At 47.8% G+C, this 24461-nt stretch overlaps 1 protein-coding gene across 3 annotated transcripts in view; it reads left to right on the top strand.

Moving 5' to 3' along the window:
- Positions 1-2211: 2211 nt before the first annotated feature.
- RILPL1 (Rab interacting lysosomal protein like 1) overlaps positions 2212-24461 on the top strand; it is a 56943-nt gene continuing 34693 nt past the window's right edge. For 2 of the 3 annotated variants that reach the window (XM_043975428.1, XM_043975431.1), the window contains exons 1-2: positions 2212-2992; positions 8583-8733. In XM_043975428.1, the coding sequence (XP_043831363.1) occupies positions 2687-2992; positions 8583-8733 (457 nt within the window). In that variant the 5' untranslated portion in view covers positions 2212-2686. The remainder of the gene's footprint in view (positions 2993-8582; positions 8734-24461) is intronic. The other variant, XM_043975430.1, reaches the window with a different exon arrangement.

The following is a 24461-nucleotide window of genomic DNA, read 5'->3' as shown; positions in this document are numbered from 1 at the left end:
TAAAATGAGCTGGAGAAGGAAATGGCAAACCACTCCAGTATCTTTGCCAAGAAAACCTCAAATAGGATCATGACTGAAACAACTAAATCACAAAAGATGAGTCCTAGGACACAGCCTGAGGCCCGGAGAGAACCTTGTCCAAGGTTCTACTCATAGAATCAGAGATGGGACCCACACCTTCCTTAAGACCACAACCAGCCACTATGCAACCTGATCTCTACCATAAAGCTTTAAGATGTGCAAAGTGCTTACACACATTGTCTCACTTGATCCTCCCAGGGAATAACAGCCCTGTGAGATCAAAACTCCAGCAATTATTATCTTCCTTTTATTCACAACATTCTCTCCCTCCCCCTTTGCCTTTGCCCAGGTGGTGCCTGATGTCTGGAATGCCATCCCTCCTCACTTTCACCTCTGAGGATCTGCAGCTCCTTCAGGGCTCAGCTCAGGCACCACTTCCTTCCTATATCAGGACTCCAGTACTCCCTAAGTGATTAACGAATGCCCTCCACATATTACTTTGTATTTGCTGCAAATGTACTTTGTGTCGGTTTCTCTATTACACGTTGCAAAACCCAGTGCCCTCCCCCAGCTGACTGTAAGCTCTTTGAGGACAGGGACTCTTCTGTTTTATGTATCAGAGAAACTGTCATGGTATTTATATGCATAATATAAATATAACATAAATATAAACATTCTCTCTCTCTCTGTGTAAAGTAAGGCTCAAAGAGCTCAGGTGATTGGGGAGGGTATCATATAGCTTGAGCAGCTAGGTGGCACAGCGGATAGAGAGCTAGGCCTGAAGTCAGAAAGACTTGAGTTCAGATCTAGACTCCGGGCGGCTACGCAGTGGATAAAGCACCGGCCCTGGATTCAGAGTACCTGAGTTTAAATCTGGCCTCAGACACTTGACACTTACTAGCTGTGTGACCCTGGGCAAGTCACTTAACCCCCATTGCCCCGCAAAACAAACAAACAAAAAAACCTAGACTCCGATACTAGCTCTTGACCTTGGGTATATCATTTAACCTGTTTATTTCAGTTTCTTCATCAACAAAATGGAGATAATAATATCATCCCCCTTCCAGGGTTTTTGTGAGGCTCAAATGAGATATTCCTAAAACACCTGGCATATCATAAGTGCTATATAAATATCATCTATCATTAAGTGCCAGAGCGGCCGAATTTGAACCCAGGGCCTGACTCCAAAGCCAGCCTGGCTCTTCCAGAATCTTACACATTACAGTTAGAGGATCTGTGTATATGTCCTCCCTACTAGATTGTCACCTCTATGAGGGTAGGGATCAAAAATGTATTCTGTTTGTGCCCTGCCCCTCTCCCCATCACAGAGCGGGCTCTTTCCTGTTGAATGGACTAGATTGCTGGGGAATGAGATTCTCTCCCGTGTTGACTTAAGAATCCCCAAAGCAAGCGTTCCTCCCCCACCTGTCCCAGTGCCTTACTTATAAGGAGCCGAAGTCCCAGGAGGTGCAGTGAGCTCATTTCGGAGCCGGCGCCAGAGAGCCGCCCAGTAAGAACTTGTTTTGGGGGCGGGGAGGAAGCTGTGGGATACAGCATCTGGAGACACCCGGGATGTGTAAGGGACGGGGGTGTGGATTTCAGACACTTTCTACATTTAAAGGGCCCGGTGAAATCATGCTGCTTTTTGGGTTCTGCTTCGTTTGCTGGGGAGGGAGTGGGGAAGAAAGGTTCAGAATAAGTGGGTGGGAAATCCATCTCCCTTAGCAGTCTCTCTGGGGGGGACGGGGAGGGGGAAAGACTGTCCCTGCCCCCAACCAGGGCTGGGCCAGGCTAAGTAAGCTAAGGCGACTGGCTCTAGCACCGCCTCCCGCGCCCTCTCGAGGGGCAGCATCCAGCCCCCTCCCAGCCCGCCCCACCCCGGGCCGCGCCCCTCTCCTTCCTCTCTGCTCCCCCCCACCCCCATTCAGGCGTCCACTCCGCCGCCTCCCCGCGTATCCCCCACCAAAGTTCCCGGGAGCAGCTGCGGCCCCTCCCCTCGGGAAAGGGGTGTGGGCTGAGGGCTGGCTGGGAGCGACCCTCGCGCAGAAGTGTTTCCGAGGGCAGCCCTGACCGCGGCTCGCCCGGCTATCCCGTCCGCTCCGGCCCGCACGCATTCCCAACTTGGGAGCCTCTGCAGGCCTGCGCACGCACGCACCCCTCCCTCCCCCACCCCCCCACTCCCTCCTCCTCCTCCTCCTCCTCCTCTTCCCAGCTTTGTGACAGCCTCCAGTGATAGGAACCGCGGAGCGGGGCGGGCGACCGGGAGAGACCCGGAGAAGGAGGGAGGAGGGGAAAGAGAGAGGGAGGGAAAGAAAGGGAGAGAGGCGAGGGAAGGAGCGCATCGGAGGGGGCTGACTGCCTCTGCTGCAGCGTCCCCCTCCTGCTGCTGCTGCTGCTGCTGCAGCTGCTGCTGCCGGGCCTGGCCCCGGCCTCGGATGCCCGGGTGAGCTGCCCGGAGGAGCCTGCGGGCCGGGGCCGGGGCCGGGGGCCGGGAGGACCGCGGACAGCCGCGCTCCCCGCTTGGCTCCCCGCGGAGTGGCCGCAAGTTTGCAAGTTGGGCTAGTTCTGGGCTGGGGGAGGGGGTGGGCTGCGCGCGCCGACCAGGAGCCGAGGGGGAGCCCCCAGCCCCGGTTCCGCTAGCCCGCGATCCCCCGGCTCTCCGGCCATGGAGGACGGAGGCGGGGGCCCCGAGGCGGCGTCCGTGCTGGAGAAGAACGTGGCCGAGCTGACCGTGATGGACGTTTACGACATCGCCTCGCTGGTGGGCCATGAGTTCGAGCGGGTCATCGACCAGCACGGCTGCGAGGCCATCGGGCGCCTCATGCCCAAGGTGGTGAGGGTGCTGGAGATCCTCGAGGTGCTGGTGAGCCGCCACCACGTCAGCCCCGAGCTGGACGAGCTGCGCCTCGAACTGGACCGGCTCCGCCTCGAGAGGATGGATCGAATCGAGAAGGAGAGGAAGCATCAAAAGGTGCCCCAGGGGAAGGGAGGGGAGTTGAGGGGAGGGGTGGGGGCCGCCGGGGGCGGAGGTGGAGGCCCAGCGGGAGAGGAGGAAGCGGCTGGAGGAGAGAGAGCTGGGGGGGAGGCAAGGAAATCTTGGGGTGAAATCGAGGCACGAAGTAGGTAGAGCAGAAAAACCTTGTTAGGAGCAGGATGGCCTGGGTTCCGATCCCACTGGCCCATGACCTTGGGCAAATCTTTTGCCTCCCCAAAGTTCTAAAGTTGAACTAGATGGTCAGTAGTAGGTAGAATGCTGGACCTGGAATCAGGGAGACCTTGGCATGCCAATCACACTAAACAGCCCTGTGACCTTGGGCAAGTCCTTTACTCCTTCTGAGCCTCAATTTACTCATTTCTGAAATAAGGAGTTAAATTAGATAATCCCCATTTGATGGAGTGCTGGACTTGGATCTCTAGAAGACCTGGGTTCAGATTGTATTTATTTGATGGGTGACCTTGGGCAAGAGTCCTTTCTCCCTTCTGGGCCTCAGTTTACCTTTCTGCCAAATGGAGTTGGATTAGATGATCTCTTAAGACCCTGGCATGTCTCCTGGCTCTCTGTTATTTTTAAAGAAGACCGGGGGGGGGGGGGGGGGGGGGGGGGGGGAAGGAGAGGAAGGAGGACTGGAGAAAGAGGAGTCAGCAGTTTGGGGGGTGAAGTGGATTTGGGGACAGAAACCCAGAGAACTCATGCTAGTGAGAAGTTGGAAAGTGAGGACTGAGGAGGGGAGGAGCCCAAGGAGGGAGTAGAAGGGAAAAACTCTTTTTCCTGTGGAGTTTATCACATGCAACCCAGTGATGTAATTAAAACAAAACTCTTTGGGGATCCCTGGCCAGATTGGGGCCAGTGGTTCCACCAGAGCATGACTCTGTGACAAGGCCCACCCATTCCTCTGTCTCCTTCCCGTCTCTCAACTCCAACCAAACTTCCTGACTGCTTCAGAGGACTTGCCATCCCCAGGACCTGTCCCAACTGAAGGGTAGCCGGAGACAGACAGACAGAGACAGAGCCTGTGACCCAGGCTGATCCTTTGGGATAGCTGCCTCCTCTTTATGAAATAGAGAGGGTGGAGAGAAAGGGGAGGTTATCTGTGGAAGCCTTAGGACACTCCTTTGCTCACTGTGTCCCAGTCCAACCTTTGGGTTTTGTGGATCAGAACCAGAGACAGACCGACCAGGGCAGTCCCCCTTTGGAGATAGGCGTGCAGCCTGGGAGTCAGGGAAGAAGGAAGTGGGGAGACATGTGGTTTCCTGCCATGGCTTGAGGCCAGTGGCACTTAAGACAGGCCCTTTAAGCCCCACTGTTTTCGAGGGGAGTCGTGAGGGAATCACAGGAGACTCCTGGGTTCTTGGGATAGCAAGCCTGCCTCTTATTTGCTCTGTGACTTGGAGAAGGTCCCTTGGCTGATCTGAATAGGAGGGTCATCAGCTCTTATGAAATCTGATGGGCTGATTTCTTGTAGTATTTTTAAAGGCTGTTTTCATAGCCGAGCCGGTCATGTGTTTCTTTGCTTGGCTCTCTTTCCTTGCTTGTTGGTTGGGTTTATCAGAGAGGGCTGGCTCTGCTTAGAACCTTAGGGCCCTTGTCCCCTGTGTCTTAGTGGCTCTGCTCCTGGGTAAGCTAAGTCGGGCCTGTTATTCCCAGGGAGGAAATTGGATCCCAAGGAAGAGACTGTCCAAGTTGTCCAAGGTCAACCCACCCCCCCAAGTTAGACAAGGGCCCAAAAGTTCTCTGATGGAGACTCTGAGAAGACCATTTGGGGACAGGGATGTTGAAAGGACAGGGGTGGCCGTCCTCTGACATGCCTGTCACATGCTGTTGGGGGCCCCCTCCCTTGGCATGGCCCTATGACAGGCTGAAGATATCTAAGGCAGCTTAGAGATCATCTCATCCCAGATTCCACATTTTTGCCCCCCTGCTCCAGAATCTCCGGGGGCGAGGGGTGGGGGGAGAAGCAACTGCCTTTCAGATAGAGCTCAGACTTCTCACTCGGCTCTCTAAGGGCAATTATAATCTTGCTAAAACCTGCCTTTGGGGTTAGTTAGTCAATCAACAATCATTTATTTGGTGCTTGCCATGTGCAATGTGCTAAGTACTGGGGTATAGAGGACTTTCCATTGGCCTGTGTTCACCTGATTTAATATGCTGTCTCCTGCCATGTGCCTGCATGTAGACCATCCTCCGAGGACCCCACCCTCGTCTCTGCCTTTCAGACGCCTTAATTTCAAGCATTCCCTCCTTTCTCAGATTTTCCTTGATCTCTGTCTTAGTTCTCCTTTGTCCCCATCACTCCCCCACCCCCACCTGTGTTATACTTAGCCATGTTCAGAATCTCTTCTCCCCTGCTAGAAAGTAAATTATCTGACTGGGTTTTTTTTTCTTTATATCTTTAGCACTGTGCTTAATAACTATTTTTTTTCTTAATAACTATTTTTGAATCGAATTGCATAAGGGGATACTGAGATGGTGTTCAGTTATATCCCACTCTTCATGACCCCATTTGGGGTTTTCTTGGCAAAGACCCTGGAGTGGTTTGCCATTTCCTGCTCTAGCTCATTTTACAGAGGAGGAAACTGAGGCAAGCAAGGGGAAGTGACTTGCCCAGGATAACCCAGCTAGTAAGGGTCTGAGGCCAGATTTGAACTCCCAAAGATGAGTCTTCCTAGTTCTGAGCCCAGTGCTCTATACACTGCACCAGGGAGCTGAGACGGGAAGAGACCAAATGACTTGCCCAACGAGGTGTGGCTGATTAGTCACTGAGTTGGTGGTAGGCTTCTACCTGCCTTTCCTCCAGTTCGTCTGAGAATGCTTCCCTGGGGAGTTAAGAGCACTAGCCTGGCCAGCCCAGGTGTGAATACCAGCTCTCACTTATCTGTGTGACTCTGGGCAATTCATGGACTGCTCTGTTTTCTCAGTTCCCTCTCATCAGTAAAATTAAGGAAGTGGATTAGAGCCTTTCAAGGACCCTTCCAGTTCCAAGCCTAGGGTCCCAGGAGTGCTGACCCCTCCAGTCTGATGCTCTTTCCATTATCCCATGGGATATCTGCTATCCCTGTATTGGCCTCTCTCCTTTTTGGCCTTCCTTCTCTGCCTGAACCAGAGCCTCCCACGGGCATCGGTTGGGCCCATTGCTGGTTGCCTACCAAAGGTCTTGCTTTTCCTTCTAATTCTTTCCCAGCTTCTCCCAATATTTCCCCTCTTCCGCCCCCCCCCCCCCCCCCCCCCGTCATTCTCTCCTTTGCCAGTGAGCTGGGTGGGGCTTCCTGGAGGAAGGAAGAAAGGGAGAGAGTTTGGGGAGTGTGTCACAAATATAGAACAAGGCTTGGGAGATGGCTTGGAGGGAGGATAAAAGGCAAGAAGCAGGTAATAAGGAGGAGGAAGAGGAAGAAAGGGGGATGGCTAAGGGGCCAAAGACTGAGGGAAGAAAGGAGGGAGGGGAACGAGACAATCCAACCTGAAAATCAACAAGCATTTATTAAACCCTTACAATGTGCCACACACTGTGCCAAGCACAGGGTATATAGAAGCCCAAGCAGGCCCTATACTCAAGGAGCTCACAGCCTGATGGGAAAACAACCAGTCTATAAATAAATATTCAAGATAAGTACAGAGAAGGGTTTTAAAGTTCAGTCAGCTGGGGCAGCTAGATGACGCAGTGGATAGAGCACCAGCCCTGGATTCAGGAGTACCTGAGTTCAAATCCGGCCTCAGACACTTAACACTTACTAGTTGTGTGACCCTGGGCAAGTCACTTAACCCCAATTGCCTCACTTAAAAAAAAAAAAAGTTCAGTCAGCTTTGGGCCTCTCAGGTATCCGTCTGCCTGATTCGAATCAACTCCTAGGTATTTTTCAGCCTGTTTCCTCCCTGGAGAGAGAGGTTGCCATGGTTGTTGGTTAAAAATTGAGTTGGGTAGACCTTATAATGAGGTGTGTATCTCTCTCTCTCTTTCTGCTCTCCTCTTCTCTTCCTTCTCTTCTCTTTTCTTCTCTTCTTTTCTCTTCTCTTCTCTCTCCCTCTCTCACATTCTCTCTTTCTCTGCCCAGATAACACCAGTCATAAAAACGATGATAATAACTAGTATTCATATAGTGAGTTAAAATATGCAAAGAGCTTTCCATATGTTATCTCCTTGGATGCTCACACCAACCCTGTGAAGTAGGTGCTAACCATATTGTTATTTTATAGATAAGAAAACTGAGGCAGGGAGAGGTTAAGTGACTTGCCCAGGGTCATACAGCTAATAAGTATCTGAGGTAGTATTTGAACTCAGGCCATCCTGACTCTGAGTTCGGTGCTCTATTAAGGTAGATGGGCATAGAGAAGATGAATATTTACTAAACAGTGTCCAGGTCCTGTAGCCACTGTTCTCTCCTCTTTCCCCCTTCCCCTTTTCCTGTTGTTCCAAAAAAGTATATGTCAGGTGAGGGCAAGGAGAAGAGTGTAAGTTGAGGCCTTTCCAGAGGGCCTTCAGAAGATCCACTGCCCCTCCTCCCCACCCAGCGTCATCATGGGCCTGAAATCGGGTTCTTGCACCAAAACCTTACTTGGCAGCCTGGATGGAGTGACCCAGGCTCCCAACAGCTAGGCCAGGTGCGGCCTGAGCACTTACAAAGTTTACCGTGATGAAAAGTACCATCATGGGCCCAGTAACAGAGAGCGGCTTCACTTGGGAAGGCCCATTGGCAGGGTGGTGCAGGCAGATGAATTATGTGGCTGTGACAACTCAAGTTAATGGTCTTTCTCAATGGAAAGAGCATCCACACAAGACAAGCCCCATGAGGTCCTTGTACTGAAATAGGAAAATCGTGTTTAAAAGAGCAGAGATCAGGGCAGCTAGATGGCGCAGTGGATAAAGCACCAGCCCTGGACTCAGGAGTACCTGAGTTCAAATCCAGCCTCAGACACTTGACACTTACTAGCTGTGTGACCCTGGGCAGGTCACTTAATCCTCATTGCCCCACAAAAAAAAAAAAAAGAGCAGAGATCAAGAATAGGGAGGGTGTGCAGGGAAAGGAGCAGGGACCCACTTTGCCTTGGGGACCCCTGGGGTTATTTCAGGCTGATTGTACAGTAGCAATTGATGGTCTTAAGCTCTAGCACCTCCTTCTCCCCCAGCAGCCGTCCTCTTCCTGTCACTTACTACCTGCGTAACCTTGGGCAAGTAACTCAACCCTTCTGGCGCCTCAGTTTCCTCATCTGTAAAATAAGGAATTTGGACTAGATGACCTCTGGGGTTCTTTCAGCTTTGGTTGAATCTTAGCTCTAGTGCCATTGGGGCAGGTTTCCTGTATGGGCCTCAGTTTCCTCATCTGTAAAATGAAAGTTGGACTCTGAGGTCCCTTCCCGCTCTGGCTCTGTGATCCTCTGGTCTTCCCAAGTCAAAGCAGACCTAAAAGGTGCCCCTCTCTGGCAGCCAGTGGGGGATGGAAAGCAGAAGGAGGGGAGCAGAGCTCGGTGCTGTCTGGGGAAGGGGACAGGGCTGCCAGCTACCTAGGAAGCCCCGGGGGTCTCTATCACCGGTGGATTTACCCTCTGTCTCCCTGGACCTCCCCTCTAGGAGCTAGAGCTTGTGGAAGACGTCTGGCGAGGGGAAGCCCAAGACCTTCTCACGCAGATCGCTCAGCTACAGGAGGAGAACAAGCAGCTGATGACCAACCTGTCCCATAAGGATGTCAGTTTCACCGAAGAAGACTTCCAGAAACAGGAAGGTAAGAGGAATCAAGAGAGAACTGAGAGACTTGTTGGCTTTCCTTCTCTGGCTGTGTGCTGTTTCTCTCAATAGAATGGAAGCTCCTTGGGGACAGGGGTGGCTTCATTTTTGTCTCCGTATTGCCAGCACCTTGGAAAGTTCTCAGCACACAGCAGGTGCTTATGAAATACGTGCTGAATTGAAATCGCTAGTCAGAAAGAACACGAAATACCATTTCTGTAGAATGCAGAGGGATATGGAACATTTTGCTCATTTGTTGTAGGGACAAATATTATTACTATCTCCATTTTATAGATGAGAAAACTGAGGCTAGAGGAATTAGCATAATTAACCCAAGGCCACCTACCTAGTAGTCACTTCCTGAACTAGGAAGCAACAGCTGGTGGTATGGTAGATTTAGGGGCATCTAGGTGGTTCAGTGGATAGAGTGCTAGGCCTGTAGTTAGGAAGACCTGAGTTCAAATGGGACCTCAGACACTTTCTAGCTTTGTGACCCTGGGTAAGTCACTTAACCCTGACTGCCTCAGTTTCCTCATCAGTCAGATGAACTGGAGAAGGAATAGCAAACCACTCCAGTATCTTTGCCAAGAAAACCTCAAATGGGGCCGTGAAGAGTCGCACATGACTGTAAAAGACCGAACAAACAAAAAACGCACCAGATTTAGGGCTGGAAGGGAACTTAGGGAATATCTAGTCCAATCACTCATTTTACAGAGGAGGAAACTGAGTCCCAGAAAGGGGAAATGATTTTCCCAAACTCACATAAAAAATAGGTGGCAGAAATGGATTTGAACCTGTGTCATGCAAATCTAAATACAAGTCTAATGCGCTTTCTGCTATGCCATTGGCCTTCTCTCCTTGGTTTTCTACTTCGTCACTGAGAGCACCTCCCCGCCCCAACCCCTCAGGATTATTTCAGACCCAACCCCCCAGTCTGAGCGAAACAACTTCACCTTCTTCGGGAGAGGCCAATTTGACCTTGTTGAGATTTGGGAGAGATGGAAATTTGGTTGGATACACAGATAAGGAAACTGAGGACAGAGAAGTCCTTTGGCTAAGGACACACAGCCAGTTGGGGTCAGGGCCAGACCCAAAACCTAGGTCATTTACATACCAACTGAAGATAAGGTAGATTTCTCTTCAGGTGGACCATTCTGAGGATTTGGAAATTGTCAAAGCTCTCACCAGGATTCTTTCTTTCTAATCTGGGTTGGGGGCAAGTCGGAGGGTCTCCCCGACATTGCCCAGCTTATTCCAGCCCTGTACATGTCATGGAAGATACTGCTGAGTGTCTTTGGTGAGCTTGATTGAGTCTTATCAATGGTCATGCTCTGATACTCCTGCAGGAGGGAGTCCAGTGACTCAAAAGGACCATGGGAGACAATTCTGGATCCTGAAGGGCCCCCAGGAAGCTGGGAGTGTTATCACTATTAAAACGTCAGAAGTGGGGGGTGAAGCTAGGTGGTGCAGTGGATAAAACATCAGTCCTGAATTCAGGAGGACCTGAGTTCAAACCCGGCCTCAGACACTTCACACTTACTAACTGTGTGACCCTGGGCAAGTCACTTAACTCTCATTGCCTTGCCAAAAAAAAGGTCAGAAAGACTAAGAAACTCATAGATGGTCAGAGGAAGAGAGCAGGTGCCACATTGTTATCTACATTGGCATGCTTACCCTGTGTAGGGCACAAATACCCCTCCTACATCCCCAGGAAAGGTGATGGGCACAGCCCTTGTACCCAAGGAGATGCCAACTTAAATAGCCCAGCCAAACAGGCCAGCTGACTGGCAGCCCAGCAAGCACTGCCATGGAGGCATACAGGTCCTAGAGAAACTTGGACACAGCCGGGAGCCTACATGCTCATCTCCATTCCCCAGAGGATGTGAGGAAATCCAGTAGGGCCTGCTGTGCTGGACCAGAGCAAAAGATGGATCACAGCAATGGTTGGCTGCCATCATCCAGGCCAGTCTCTGTGCCTGGGCGTTGCCTAAAGCTGTGGCAGTTCGCCACCCAAAGAGCCAGTTGCTGCCCATCGCATCTAGTCCAGTCATTAACTTAAAGCTGGAAGAGAGCTGAGGGTCCAAATCTCTCAGTTAACAAATGAGGAAACTGAGGCCTGTAGGGTTTAAGTAACTGGCCCAAGGTCACACAGCTAGTAAGGGGCTGGGATGGAATTCATACCCAGAGCTTCCTGAGCCCAGACCCAGAGCTCTGTCCATTACAGCACTCTGAAATCAAGTCAACAAGCATTTATTAAGCCCTTACTATATGTCAGGTACTATGCTAAGTTATGGGGGTACAAGCACAAATAGAAAGAAAGACAGTGCCTGCCCTCAAGATGCTTACATTCTTTTGTTTGTTTTTGTTTTTTGTGGGGCAGTGAGGGTTAAGTGACTTGCCCAGGGTCACACAGATAGTAAGTGTCAAGTGTCTGAGGCCGGATTTAAACTCAGGTCCTCCTGAATCCAGGGCCAATGCTTTATCCATTGTACCACCTAGCTACCCCCACTTACATTCTAACTCACTATTTTCTTTTTTTGGTGGGGCAGTGAGGGTTAAGTGACTTGCCCAAGGTCACATAGCTAGTTAGTATCAAGTGTTTGAGGCTGGATTTAAACTCAGATCCTTCTGAATCCAAGACCAGTGCTTTATCCACTGTGCCACCTAGCTGCCCTCGCTTACATTCTAATTTGGGAAGAAAACACCTAAAAGGAACTGCAAAGGGGAATGGGTAGAGAACATTCAGAGAGTCAGGAGTGGAGACTGTAGAGAAATAAATACATGGTGGGGGCAGCTAGGTGGCGCAGTGGATAGAGCACAGGCCCTGGAGTCAGGAGGACCTGAGTTCAAATCTGGCCTCAGACACTTAACACTTACTAGCTGTGTGACCCTGGGCAAGTCACTTAACCCCAATTGCCTCACTTAAAAAAAAAAAATACATGGTGGGCCTGAGGGTTTTCCTTAAAATCGAAAGAATGAGCTAAGTGAAGGAAGAGGCCCAAAGGGTGAAGGAGTATTCTGTGGTGAGTCAGGAGGAGGGACCCAGAGGGAGTGAAGATGTGGCTCTGCCTCCCTAGTTCTTACTAGTCCAGTTCTTCTTCCCCATGACACCTATACAGGTATTTGAACTGGCCTCTCCCTAAGTCCTTACCACTCAGTGGGTCATTCAGTCAGTCAACAAGTATTTACTAACCTCGTAACAAGCACTGTGCTAAGTGCTGGAGATACAAAGAAAGGCAAAAACAGTCCCTGCCCACAAAGAGCATACACTCTAATGAGGGAGACCACATGCAAACAGGTACATGCAAGATAGATACAGAGCAGATGAAAATAACCTGAAAGGAGAAGGCAGCAGCATCTCAGAGGGACCTCTTGGAGAAGATGCAGTTTGGACTGAGTCTGGAAGGAAGTGAAGGAAGTTTAGAAGTGGAGGTGAGAGGACAGAGAGCATTTCAGGCAAGGGGGTCGACCAGGCCAAAGGCACAAAGACTGGAAAAGGAATGTTTTGTTCCAAGAACTTCAGGCAGTGATTTCCAGTGTAACTTTCCCTAGCTCCTTCCACCAGTCCACATATGGCATGGTCTGTGGTCCCCTCACTCCTGGGCACCCTCCTCTAGACACTCTCTAGCTCATCCCTCTGTTCCCTTCCAGGCCAAAGAAAGGGTGTTTTAAACTGCATTCACTTCAAATCCTCATGACCTTAAAGAAACCTTTATTTATTTTTTTATTAAACTTTTTTCTTTTGTTTTTGTTTTTGTTTTCAGGGCAATGACAGTTAAGTGACTTGCCCAGGGTCACACAGCTAGTAAGTGTCAAGTGTTTGAGGTCAGATTTGAACTCAGGTCCTCCTGAATCCAGGACCGGTGCTTTATCTTCTGGGCCACCCAGCTGTCCCTCTTGTTATTTTTAATTTTTTTTTTTTTAGTGAGGCAATTGGGGCTAAGTGACTTGCCCAGGGTCACACAGCTAGTAAGTGTTAAGTGTCTGAGGCCACATTTGAACTCAGGTCCTCCTGACTCCAGGGCCGGTGCTCTATCCACTGCGCCACCTAGCTGCCCCTTGTTATTTAAAAAAAAAAAAACAAACACTACCCTCCCCCAAATTCAAACCCATTTCTATTTATTAGCTACCTGCTATCAAGCATTTTTAAAATAATCTTTTTCCCATTTACATATAAAAACCATTTTTAACATTCTTTTTTTAAAAATTTTGAGTTCCAAATTTTTTCTTTTCTTCCCCTCCCTGAGATAATAATTTGATTAGGTTACATATGTGCAGTTAGGTAAAACATTTCCATATTAGTCATGTTGTAAAAGAAGAATCAGAACAAAAGGAAAAAAACCAAAAAAATAAGGAATTTACTTTCAGACTTCATTGATTCTTTCTCTGGAGGTGGATAGCATTTTTCATTACAAGGCCTTTGGAATCATCTTGGATCTTTGTATTGCTGAGAATAGCTAAGTCATTCACAGTTGATCATTGTACAAAGAAACGTGAGATGTGCAAATTTAGAGAATCCACCCAAATGTTCACGTGGACTCTTAGTTCCTGATCTGTGGTAGAGCCTTCTGAGCTCCTATTGGTCTGATTAGCCACAGTGGGACACACTGTACCTTGACTCCAACATAATGATATCATTTTGGTTCCCTTTGAGAACGAAGGACAACAACCGTCTAACTCCCGTGTACAATGTTCTCCTGGTTCTGCTCACTTCACTTTGCATCAGTTCATGTAAGCCTTTCCAAGTTTTTCTGAAATCTGCCTGCTCATCATTTCTTATATCATTATAGTATTCCATTACACTCATATACCCCAACTTGTTCAGCCATTCCCCAATTGATGGGCATCCCCTCAATTTCCAATTCTTTGCCACCACAAAAAGAGCTGCTATAAATATTTTTGTACAAATCCATCTTTTTCCTTTTTAAAAAAATATCTTTGAGATCTAAACCTAGTAGTTGGTATTGCCAGGTCAAAGGGTGTGCACAGTTTTATAGCCCTTTGGGCATAGTTCCAAATCGCCCTCCAGAATGATTGGTTCAGTTCATAACTCCACCAAGAGTCTAGCAAGAATTTATTAAAAAGCATTATGTGAGGGCAGCTAGGTAGCACAGTGGATAAAGCACCAGCCCTGGATTCAGGAGTTCCTGAGTTCAAATCTGGCCTCAGACACTTGACACTTACTAGCTGTGTGACCCTGGGCAAGTCACTTAACCCCCATTGCCCTAGCAAAAAAAAAGAAAAAAAGCATTATGTGCCAGGAGGTAGCCAGGTGGCGCAGTGGATAGAGTACTGGGTCTGGAGTCAAAAAGACTCATCTTCCTGCGTTCAAATCTGGCTCCAACACTTAGTAACTATGTGACCCTGGGCCAGTCATTTAACCCTGTTTGCCTGTGTTTCCTCATCTGTAAAATGAACTGGAGAAGGAAATGGCAAACTACACCACTATCTTTGCCAACAAAACTCCAACTGAGGGAGTCAGACTTGACTGAGAATGATTGAACAACAAATGTGCTGGGCACTGTGCTAAATGCTCTGGATACGAACAGAAAGACAGTCCCTGCCCTCAAGGAGCTTACATTTTACATTTTAATGGGGGAAGAAAACACCAAAAAGGAAGCTGAAAAGTGCTCAGCATGGTATTGTGAGGGTAGGGTCTGAATTTGGGATTTCTTTAGTAAAAGGAACTACCAGGTAATGAAACCCTTCGTATCAATGCAGGTTGGCACTTTGCAATTTTTAATCAGTACATGATGCCTAGATCAGTGGTGTCAAACTCAAATAGAAACCAGAAATGAGAGCAGCGTACTGAATTAGAAAACCACATGTTAACATTACCTGTGTTCTGTTGTATTGCTGCTTTGTTAAATATTTCATTATTATTACATTATTAATACTAATTATTATCGCTATTACATTTTAATCTGGTTTGACTGCATCCTACAATGTGGCCTGAGTGTTTGATACCTCTGCCCAAGATCATTGTGAGGTTCAATGACTTACTCAGGCTTACAAAGCTCATATATGTCAGAGAGCCACCTTGAACCGAGGTCTTTCTAGGATGAAAGCCAAGTCAAAGGCCATAAAATTTAGAGTACCCAAGGTCTAGTCACATCTAGACTAACTCTAAGGTCTAGTCACATCTAGACTAAACTTTTGGACTGCCCTTACTTGTGCCTCCAATAGTTCCAACCCCCAGTGCCTCTTTCATAAAAACTAAGAAAGCACTTACGTATTCGGAAGCCTTTGGACAATTCTGAAAGAGAACCTTATCCGTCTTTTTTTATTTGGTCAATTCCCCAAACACTCCCCGCCCCGCATTCTGATCAGCCCTGGAAGGACTTCAGTTGGTCGACCTTGACCAGATTAGGGGGATGCTCAAGGGAAGGAAGAAGTTTTGGATTACTTCAGTTAATAGAAGCATCCCTCCAGCTCACCTTTTCCCAGCTCCAAAGGAGAGTCCTTCAAAGGAATCCTCGGGGCAGCTAGGTGGTGCAGTGGATAAAGCACCGGCCCTGGATTCAGGACTCCCTGAGTTCAAATCCGGCCTCAGACACTTGACATTTAACTAGCTGTGTGACCCTGGGCTAGTCACTTAACCCTCATTGCCCTGCCAAAAAAAAAAAACCCCAAAACAAAACAAAACAAAGGAATCCTCAAAGAGGGATTGGGTGATTTTTGGAAAATGATTCTCCAGGGTGTGCTGAAAGGTCGGGGGTATTATTCTTTTGGATGAAGCAAGTTGTTGACTGAATTGTTACTTAAATTGTGAACTTCTGCTCAGTCTTGACTGTGGGATTTTTGTCAAAGAGCCATGAATTGCAAGTCTAAAACGGCTTGGATAAAGAGAGATTTTTAGAGTTGTAGGATGGTTCTGTTTTTTACTCTTCTTCCCCATAACCTCCACCCTCCCACCCCAAGCAGAAATGCTTAAATTGGTATGATCTAGATGAATTTCTTTAAATAATGGTTCTGGGGTGGGGGGCAGCTAGGTGGCACAGTGGATAAAGCACCGGCCTTGGATTCAGGAGCACCTGACTGAGTTCAAATACAGCCTCAGACACTTGACACTTATTAGCTGTGTGGCCCTGGGCAAGTCACTTAACCCTCGTTGCCCCCCCCCCCCAAAAAAAAATTTGGTTCTGGAAGACTCGGGTCTACAACAGACTACAGGATTTTCTTCTCTAATGGCTTTCTACCTCCTCTTCTATGTTGTCTCTCATCGTAAGGAATATAAGAGAAAAAGGAACATGGCCCTTGCCCTGGGGAGCGTCTACTCTAGATGGTCAGGCAACAGTAAATAATTGTGGGAGATTGTATGATACGGTCCATAGGTGCTTTAGGGGAGAAACGGATCATGGTGGCCTGGGACTAATCAGGTGGAGGCTTCTTGGAGATCATGGGACATGGAAGATAAGTTGGGCTCAGTGAGCCAAGGGTGATTATTTTTGGTGGAAGCTAATAGTGCCTGCCTGTGGACATGCTAGTTAATTGCGGGGATATAACTCAGGAGGCTTTCGGGGCTGTGCTGTATAGTAACCAGGAAGCTGGTTGCTTAGAGCTTTCTTCTCTGCCTTCTTTAGTCTGTCCCCAAAGTTCAGCTCCCTCCAGGATAGATTAGAGGCATAGCCAGAAGGATTCTTAGAGACCATCGAACTCAGCCCTTTGTTTTCCTGATGGGGAAACTGAGGTACCAGGAGAGGAAAGTGCATAGCCAATTAGCATCAGAGCAAGAAGGCTCTCCCAGGTCCCCTAAATGCCAGCCCAGGATGATTTCTGTGGCATCCTTTAATGGAAAGAGGGCTAGATCTGAAGTCGGAGCACCTGAGTTCTAATCTCAGCTCTGCTGTTTGCTACCTGTTCAAAACTGGGCGAGTCCCCCACTCTCTGGGACTGTTTTCTTTTTTGTAAAAGGAGCCTGTTGAACTAAATGAGTTCTCAAGCCCCTTCCAGCCCTCAGTCTATGGCCTTGGGCAGGAATGAATGTGTCTAGATCTCCAAGGGGAGACACTTCCATCCCCACCCAGAAGACCAGCACTTGCCTGGTGTCCTCTGGGGAAGGAGGCTTTTGTTTTTAGGGTTTTGGGGGGGTTTTTTGCGGGGCAATGGGGATTAAGTGACTTGCCGAGGGTCACACAGCTAGTAAGTGTCAAGTGTCTGAGGCCAGATTTGAACTCAGGTCCTCCTGACTCCAGGGCCGGTGCTCTATCCACTGCAGCGCCCCCTAGCGGCCCCGGGAAGGAGGCTTTTGGAAGCTTTGCTTGATGAGCTGACATCAGGGGCATTTCCCCACCTGCTTTATGGAAACTGAGCAACATCATGGGGTGGTAGATAAAGAGAGAGCTCCCAAAGTCAAGAAGATTGGGGTTCAAGTATGGCCTTTGGCACTAGAGGGCAAATCATTCAACCTGTAGGTGCCTCCAGGCAACTCGGGTGTCCACCTGAATTGGTAGAGGGAGCTTCCTCATTGGGGAGATCAATGAGGTTACAGATTCAGTCCCTAAACCTTTATGGAGTTAATAGGCATCTGGAGTCAACCGTTCAACTTCCCCCACAGAAGACTTCTGGGGGTGATCTGCCAGCCCCACCCCGGAGAGCCCAAGGTCATCCCCAGGACATGGGACCTGACAGGGTTGGATATATCAGTAGCCACCCCTCAGATTCTGCCCCCATCAATTAGTGACTTCTGGCTCTCCCTCTGCCGGTGAGGCCCTTCCTCCCAGCCCCAGGGCAAACAGGGAGCTTGTAGCAAGTTGCTGAGATAGAGGGAAATGTCAGTGGGCGCAGCATTTTGCAGTGTAGCTCCCGCAGGGAGCAGCCTGACTTGGCTACTTCTGGCATCTGAAGCCACTCTCAAGTGGAGATGCCCAAGCAGATGCCATGCATGCCTTTCCAGGTTATTTTTATTTCTGCATGGCAGATTATGAGAACACAGCAAGGACAAAAACAGCCTCCTCCTCAAACACCCCCCTCCCCATACACACACACACACACACACACACACACACACACTCACCGTTTACAGGAACAGACAGGCAGGCAGATGGGCACCAGAGAGCAGATGACAAAGTGGCCGGTGGCAATCGGGTAATTCTGGACAAAGGCCTTGAGGGATAGATGAATGGTGAAACACGTCAAGGGGTGAAAATGTCTGGCATTTCTCTGCAGGTGTCTGGGTCAGGCCCAAGGGGCTGGGCTCTGGACACAGGCCTGGCAGCAGATGATCATGTGCTCCCAGGACTTTGGGCTTGGCAGAGGGAACCCTGAGTGCTTTGGGCCTTTGAGGTTAGCCAGGGATGGGGGGAGGCCCAGGAGCCAGAGACCCTGGAGCAGGGTTCCAGAGAGGCGCCATGAGGTACTTTGGAGTTGTTCCCTAAACTTTTCAGAACAAGATAAAAACTAATAAATTGATTAACTAATATATTATTAATAACAATTAATAAATAAATGAACAGAAAGCCATTCTTACCCCCAATTCAGAGTCCAGTTGTTCATCTGGATGGCAGGTGGACCAAAAATACTCTTTGACTGGTGTGGAGATGGGTTAGAGTCGGGGCAGGTAATTGTATCCTAAGGAATAGTCTGGAGAGATGAAGAGGAACATCTCACCTGAAATCTGCAGAGATCTGGGTTAGAATCCTGCCTCTGATTTGGGATTTACCCTGTGGGATCATGGGTAAGTCACTTAACCTCTCTGAGCCTCAGTTTCTTCATGTGTTAAATGGGGATAATAAAACCTCCTGTACTTATGCCCCAGGCTTATTGTGAGGATTGAGCAAGACTTATATATATATATATATATATATATATATATATATATATATATTTTTTTTTTTTTTTAATTAATTAATTTTTTTTGGCGAGGCAATGGGGGTTAAGTGACTTGCCCAGGGTCACACAGCTAGTAAGTGTCAAGTGTCTGAGGCCGGATTTGAACTCAGGTACTCCTGAATCCAGGGCCGGTGCTTTATGCACTGCGCCACCTAGCCACCCCTAAGATAATATATTTAAAGCATCTTGCAAACCTTAAAGCACTAAATAAATGTTAGCCATCATTAGCACAATCATCATTTTCATCAATAGGTGATATAGTGGAGAAAAGACTGATGCCCCAGTCAGAAGACATAGATTTCTGGTCTTGGTTCTACTATTGACTATTCCTATTTTCCCAGTGCGGCAAACATTTATTAAGCACCAACCAGAATCCTGTGCTAGGTACTGGCGTCAATTTTTAAGAGTTTGGGCAGGGGGGGAAGCTAGGTGGCGTGGTAGGATAAAGCACTGGCCTTGGACTCAGGAGGACCTGAGTTCAAATCCAGCTTCAGACACTTGACACTTACTAGCTGTGTGACCCTGGGCAAGTCACTTAACCCTCATTGCCCCGCCCCCCCCCCAAAAAAAAAGAGTTATGGGGATGAGGGCAGCTAGGTGGAACAGTGGATAAAGCACCAGCCCTGGATTCAGGAGACTGAGTTCAAATATGGAACTTACTGGCTGTGTGACCCTGGACAAGTCACATAACCTTCATTGCCCTGCAAAAAAAAAAAAAAATCAACAAGAGTTTATTTAAGCCGTGGTCTCTGTCCCTTATAGCAAAGTGTGTAGGCTAGCCATGTGACCTTAAACCAGTCACTGAGCCTCCCTTTCCATTGTACACAATGCCCTAGCTTGAGGTTATAGTGAGGTCCAAGAGATAGGTCACAAGCAATCAGCAAGCACTTAATAAGTCTCAGACTCCTGCAATGCATAAACAAAATGGAAAACAGTCTATCCGCCCCCCCCCCCCCAAGAAGCTTACAGGCAAGCCCATGGACACTCTGGGAGAGGCAAGAACCAGAGAACAAAGTGCCCTCTGACTCAAAGATCAAGATTCTTCCTTTTAGAAAATGCCTGCCTTTTCCAAATCATTTTGATTCAGGAAACATATTAAGTACCTGCTGTATGCAAGGCACTAAGCTAGGTACTGGCCATTTCTTCTTTTGTGGGGTTGTGCTGAGAGATGGGTATAGTTCTGACCTCTCATTGCAACAGTTAGAGGAACTCCCAGACTGAAACCTCTCTCCACTGATGCAATTTTACAACTACATATGTATGTGTGTGTGTGTGTATACACACACACATATAATGTATATATACATAAACACATATATGTGCATATACAAATATATATTGTAAGGGCCTAAAAATCTAGCTATGATGTCTAAAATCTAATGAGTGGTCGCCTTAAATTAGAAAACATATAGCACCAATCTTTGGGCATTAAGTATTTATTAAAGTATATTAGGAGTTAGTAAAGAGAAACTCGTGGATAAAGTATCCCTATTCTGTCTGTTCCTGCTGCGTCAGCCGCCAAGCCCAAGTCAGGAACCAAAAAATGTCTGAGATCCTCCCTCTTCTCCCAGAAGCCCCCTGTCAAACAGGAAGCTGGGCCATCCTCGAGCACAGCTCCAAGCTAATTGGCTGATGATTTTGATTGACACAACTGACAGGCGGTAACTTTCAGATGCTAAGTCATACATGGATGCCAAGTCACATGATTTCTCCTCATGGCAGAGCTTCCCTGCAATATCTTTCTCAGCATGTTGGTAGCGCTCTAATTCTCACAATGTACATACATACATACATACATACATCTGTAATTTATATTCTTAGTTGCCTGGGGCACTGGGAAGTTGAGGGATTTTCCCAGGGTCACCCAGTTGTCAGTGCATGTTGCTTCTCAGGTGCTAAGGAAATTGTTTTTAACTGACAAAGGTTCACATTTTTGTTAATTTACTTATTAAACTCGAGTCCATGTTTCATCTTCACACTGAAGAAAATGAAAATAATTCATATAGAAAGGTTGCCTTCAACTTGTGGCTTCTGGTGAAGTCCCCGAGGGTACACTCAGTCTTCCAAAGCAGGATTTGAGGCATGCAACATACCTGCAGTCCTTGAAGGAAACAAAAAGATGAGTAGTTGTTTATTAAGCCCACGTTGTGTGCCAGGCATTGGGCATACACATTTCCAAAACATGGAGCTTTTCCTGCCTTACGGAGGGGGGACAAACATGTGCATACATAGATATACGAGCTATATACAAAATAGATACGAGGTGATCTGCGGGGCGAATGAAGACCCTAATGATTGGGATAATCAGGAAGGATTCCTTTTGGAAGGTGTACTTCGACTGAATCTTGAGGGAGGCCAGGCCTTTGAAGGGATGAGGTGAGGAGGAAATGCACACTAGGAGAAGGAGAAAAAGGCCAGAGATGGGAGACAAAAGTGAAACAGTGCCCACCCACAGGGAGCTTCCATTCTCCCTAACGCCAATCTTTTTCCTTACAAGCTGAAATGGATAGAAATTGTTCCCCAGGGGGCGTAGCTAGGTGACACTGCAGTGGATAAATCCCTGACCCTGGATTCAGGAGGACCTGAGTTCAAATTCGGCCTCAGACACTTGACACTTACTAGCTGTGTGACCCTGGGCAAGTCACTTAACCCTCATTGCCCTACAAAAAAAAAAAAAGAAAGAAAGAAAGAAAGAAGGAAAGAAAGAAAAAAGAAAGAAAAAGAAAAAGAAAGAAATCGTTCTCCAAGGAGGGAACCCAAAAAAGAAAATTGACTCCATCTGATATATACACGCAGGCATACATACATACAAGCACGACCCAACTATATATATGCGCCTCACATAGTAGCTTGGTTGTTCTCTCCCTTGTGATACCCACTAGAAAAGGAAGCACTTGTTTGGGTGAAGGAAAGACAGCCCAGTGTGCCTGCCAGCCTCATGTCTCCAATTCCCAGCATCCTTGTTCATTGTTTGCAGACCTTCATCCTTGGAGCTGAGCCCCTCAAAAGGCCTCTGAGCCGGGGAAGGGGGCCCCAAAAGGTCAGACTCTGGAGGGAAGCGAGTTCTCCCCATCCGCTTCAAAAAAAAGCAATCTGGCAGAGTTGTTCCTCTGAGGAAGGCAAGTCATCAAGAAGCAATCTGCTTTGGCAGGAAGGGAAGACAGAAGAGCCCACATCTCCTGAGAAATCACCCACTTCATGAGCTGAAAGTGGCTCTCTCCCATTTAATAAGCTTATTATTATGCACTTAAGAAAAACAAACAGAAAATCATCTCACCTACAGCAAAGGCTTCTGAAGAACTCAAGAGGCCCCAGAGCAGCCCCTTCATCCACCTGTGCAAGTGAGACCACCTGTTCTCTGTCATCAGAACACAAGAAGCAGCTTGCTTCCCTAGAGTGCTTCTGGGGAGATGGGAACCCCTTTCTGTCTGCCTCTGTCAAACACCTCTTCCAGGAAATCTTGAAGTTCACAGAATGAGAGGTGGAAGGACCCTCATTTCACAGATGAGGAAACTGAGGCCCAGAGCAGTGGGGTGATTTGCTCAGCATCACACAAGTGGTGCTACAGCCAGGATTTGAATCCAGGACTTCTGACACCCAATTCACCCCATTTTACACTGGATCATGCTGCTTCTTATCTATGTCTCCGCTCCAAATCAGTAATAATCAGTAAGCATGAGGGCAGCTAGGTGGCGCTGCAGTGGATAAAGCCCCAGCCCTGGATTCAGGAGGACCTAAGTTCAAATCCAACCTCAGACACTTGACACTTACTAGCTGTGTGACCCTGGGCAAGTCACTTAACCCTCATTGCCCTGCAAAAAGGAAAAAAAAAAGTAATAATAATCAGTAAGCATTTATTAAGCACCAGCTGTGTGCCAGGTACCTAGCATTTTGCTTATACTTTTTAAATACACATTCTGTCTAATTTTTTTTTTTTTGTGGGGCAATTGGGGTTAAGTGACTTGCCCATCATCACACAGCTAGTAAGTGTCTGAGGTCAGATTTAAACTCAGGTCCTCCTGAATCCAGGGCCGGTGCTCTATCCACTGTGCCACCTAGCTGCTCCCTGTGTATTTTTATTAAATGTAGCAACTAGGGGCATTTCTCAACTCGAATATGGATCCCCACAAAAAAGGTTACCCTAACTAGCTTCAAAGCACATGTGCTCACAATCATAGCTCAGGAGCCCCCATCAATTGGCTTACTTTTTTTTTTTTTTTTAAGTGTGGCAATTGGGGTTAAGTGACTTGCCCAGGGTCACACAGCTAGTAAGTGTTAGGTGTCTGAGGCCGGATTTGAACTCAGGTCCTCCTGACTCCAGGGCCAGTGCTCTATCCACTGCGCCACCTAGCTGCCCTGGAGGTTTACTTTTGCTAGTCAATCAAAGAATATAATTAATTCAAAATAAAAGGAATTTAATGAAATGATATAGTCATTGAAGTAATAATAAATCATTTGTTCCAAAAAAAATGGGTCACAGTTTCCTAAAAATACACATGCCATTAGTGGAAGAAGTGAGCAACATATCTAAAGGGAAGACATGGTACCAAAGCACAGGGATGGCGGGGCAGTTTATACCTCTGATATTACAGCCATGCCAGTATTTTCTAGGGATGTCATCCTGTTGGTCCTGTGTGACCCATGGTCTCTCATGGATGTGTCTTTGCTCAGTGTTACTCCCTTTGAGTATCCTGTGGCTCCTGCTCAATGGTCCCATGGTCACTGCTAGTCACTGTCAGGTTCAGCTCCATTGGGCACAAGGTTGTGGGCCTTCTGTCATCTTCCAACTTCTGCCTTCAGCCAGAGGACTCTGGGTCTGTTCAGGAAGAGTCTGGTCTCCCATCACTCTTAGTTTTAAAAGCCCAGAGGCTTTTCATTATACTCTTGTAGTCAGGTTAGCCGAAAGGGGGGCATAGTAACTTTTCCCAGAAGGACTGCCTGTCCTTAAAGTAATGGACATTTCTTCTCCTTTGGGTCTGCTTTGCAAACAAATCTGAGGAAGCACAGAAGCTACGCCCATCAGACAAGGTCATTGTCTTCCTCCCGCTGTATTTCTGCCTTTGCAGCGTGGTGTGTGATTAACAGCAGATGGCTTTACATATGGTTATCCACATTTGTGTCCTAGCCTCCTACTAGACTTTAAGTACCATGAGCACTTGAGGGCAGGGACCATACCTTATAATTTCCATGGGAATGTGAGAACAGAGACTATATCTTGACTAAACTTGGTCCTGAGCACGATGTTCTCTATACAGTCGGTGCTTAATGAATTGGCCACAGATAACCCAATTGAAGGAAAAGTCGGGGTCCCCGGGGATCTTGAGCTCTCTGCCTCTTACTTTTAATCAATCAACAAGCATTAAGGACCGACTATTACATTGTATGCCAGGAACTGGGCCAGCAAATGCCAAACAATTCCCCCCTCAATGAGCTTACATTCTAACGGGATAAATAAATTCGGGATGTTAGGGTAAGTGTTCAGGGATAAAGATTGATTTGGATCATGTAGTGATTGGAGTCCTCTAGAAGGGGAAGGAGCTTAATCTGATCCTTGAAGGGCATTAAAGGTTGGTTCCTAGAGGCAGAGATAGGGAAGCAGAGAATTCCAGGCCTTGTAGAAAAGAACAGAGAAGCAACACCAAGTCGTCCCGTTTGGCCAGAGCATAGCATTCCTGACAGGAAGTGACCTGTGATCTTCCTAGAAAGACAGGCTCTGGCCGAATTTGGGCTTTAGATGCCTGACATAGGGCAGCTAGGTGCTGTAGTGCAGTGCCTGGAATCAAGAAGTCTCATCTTCCCGAGTTCAAATCCAGCCTCAGATCTGTCCTAAATGTGTGACCCTGGACAAGTCACTTATCCCTGTTGCCTCAGTTTCCCCATCTGTAAAGGAAATGG

The sequence above is a fragment of the Dromiciops gliroides genome, chromosome 1, assembly GCF_019393635.1.
Source record: "Dromiciops gliroides isolate mDroGli1 chromosome 1, mDroGli1.pri, whole genome shotgun sequence".
Taxonomy (NCBI): Eukaryota; Metazoa; Chordata; class Mammalia; order Microbiotheria; family Microbiotheriidae; genus Dromiciops; species Dromiciops gliroides.
The sequence above is the reverse complement of the archived record's forward strand: the minus strand, read 5'-3'. Positions and strand labels throughout refer to the sequence as shown.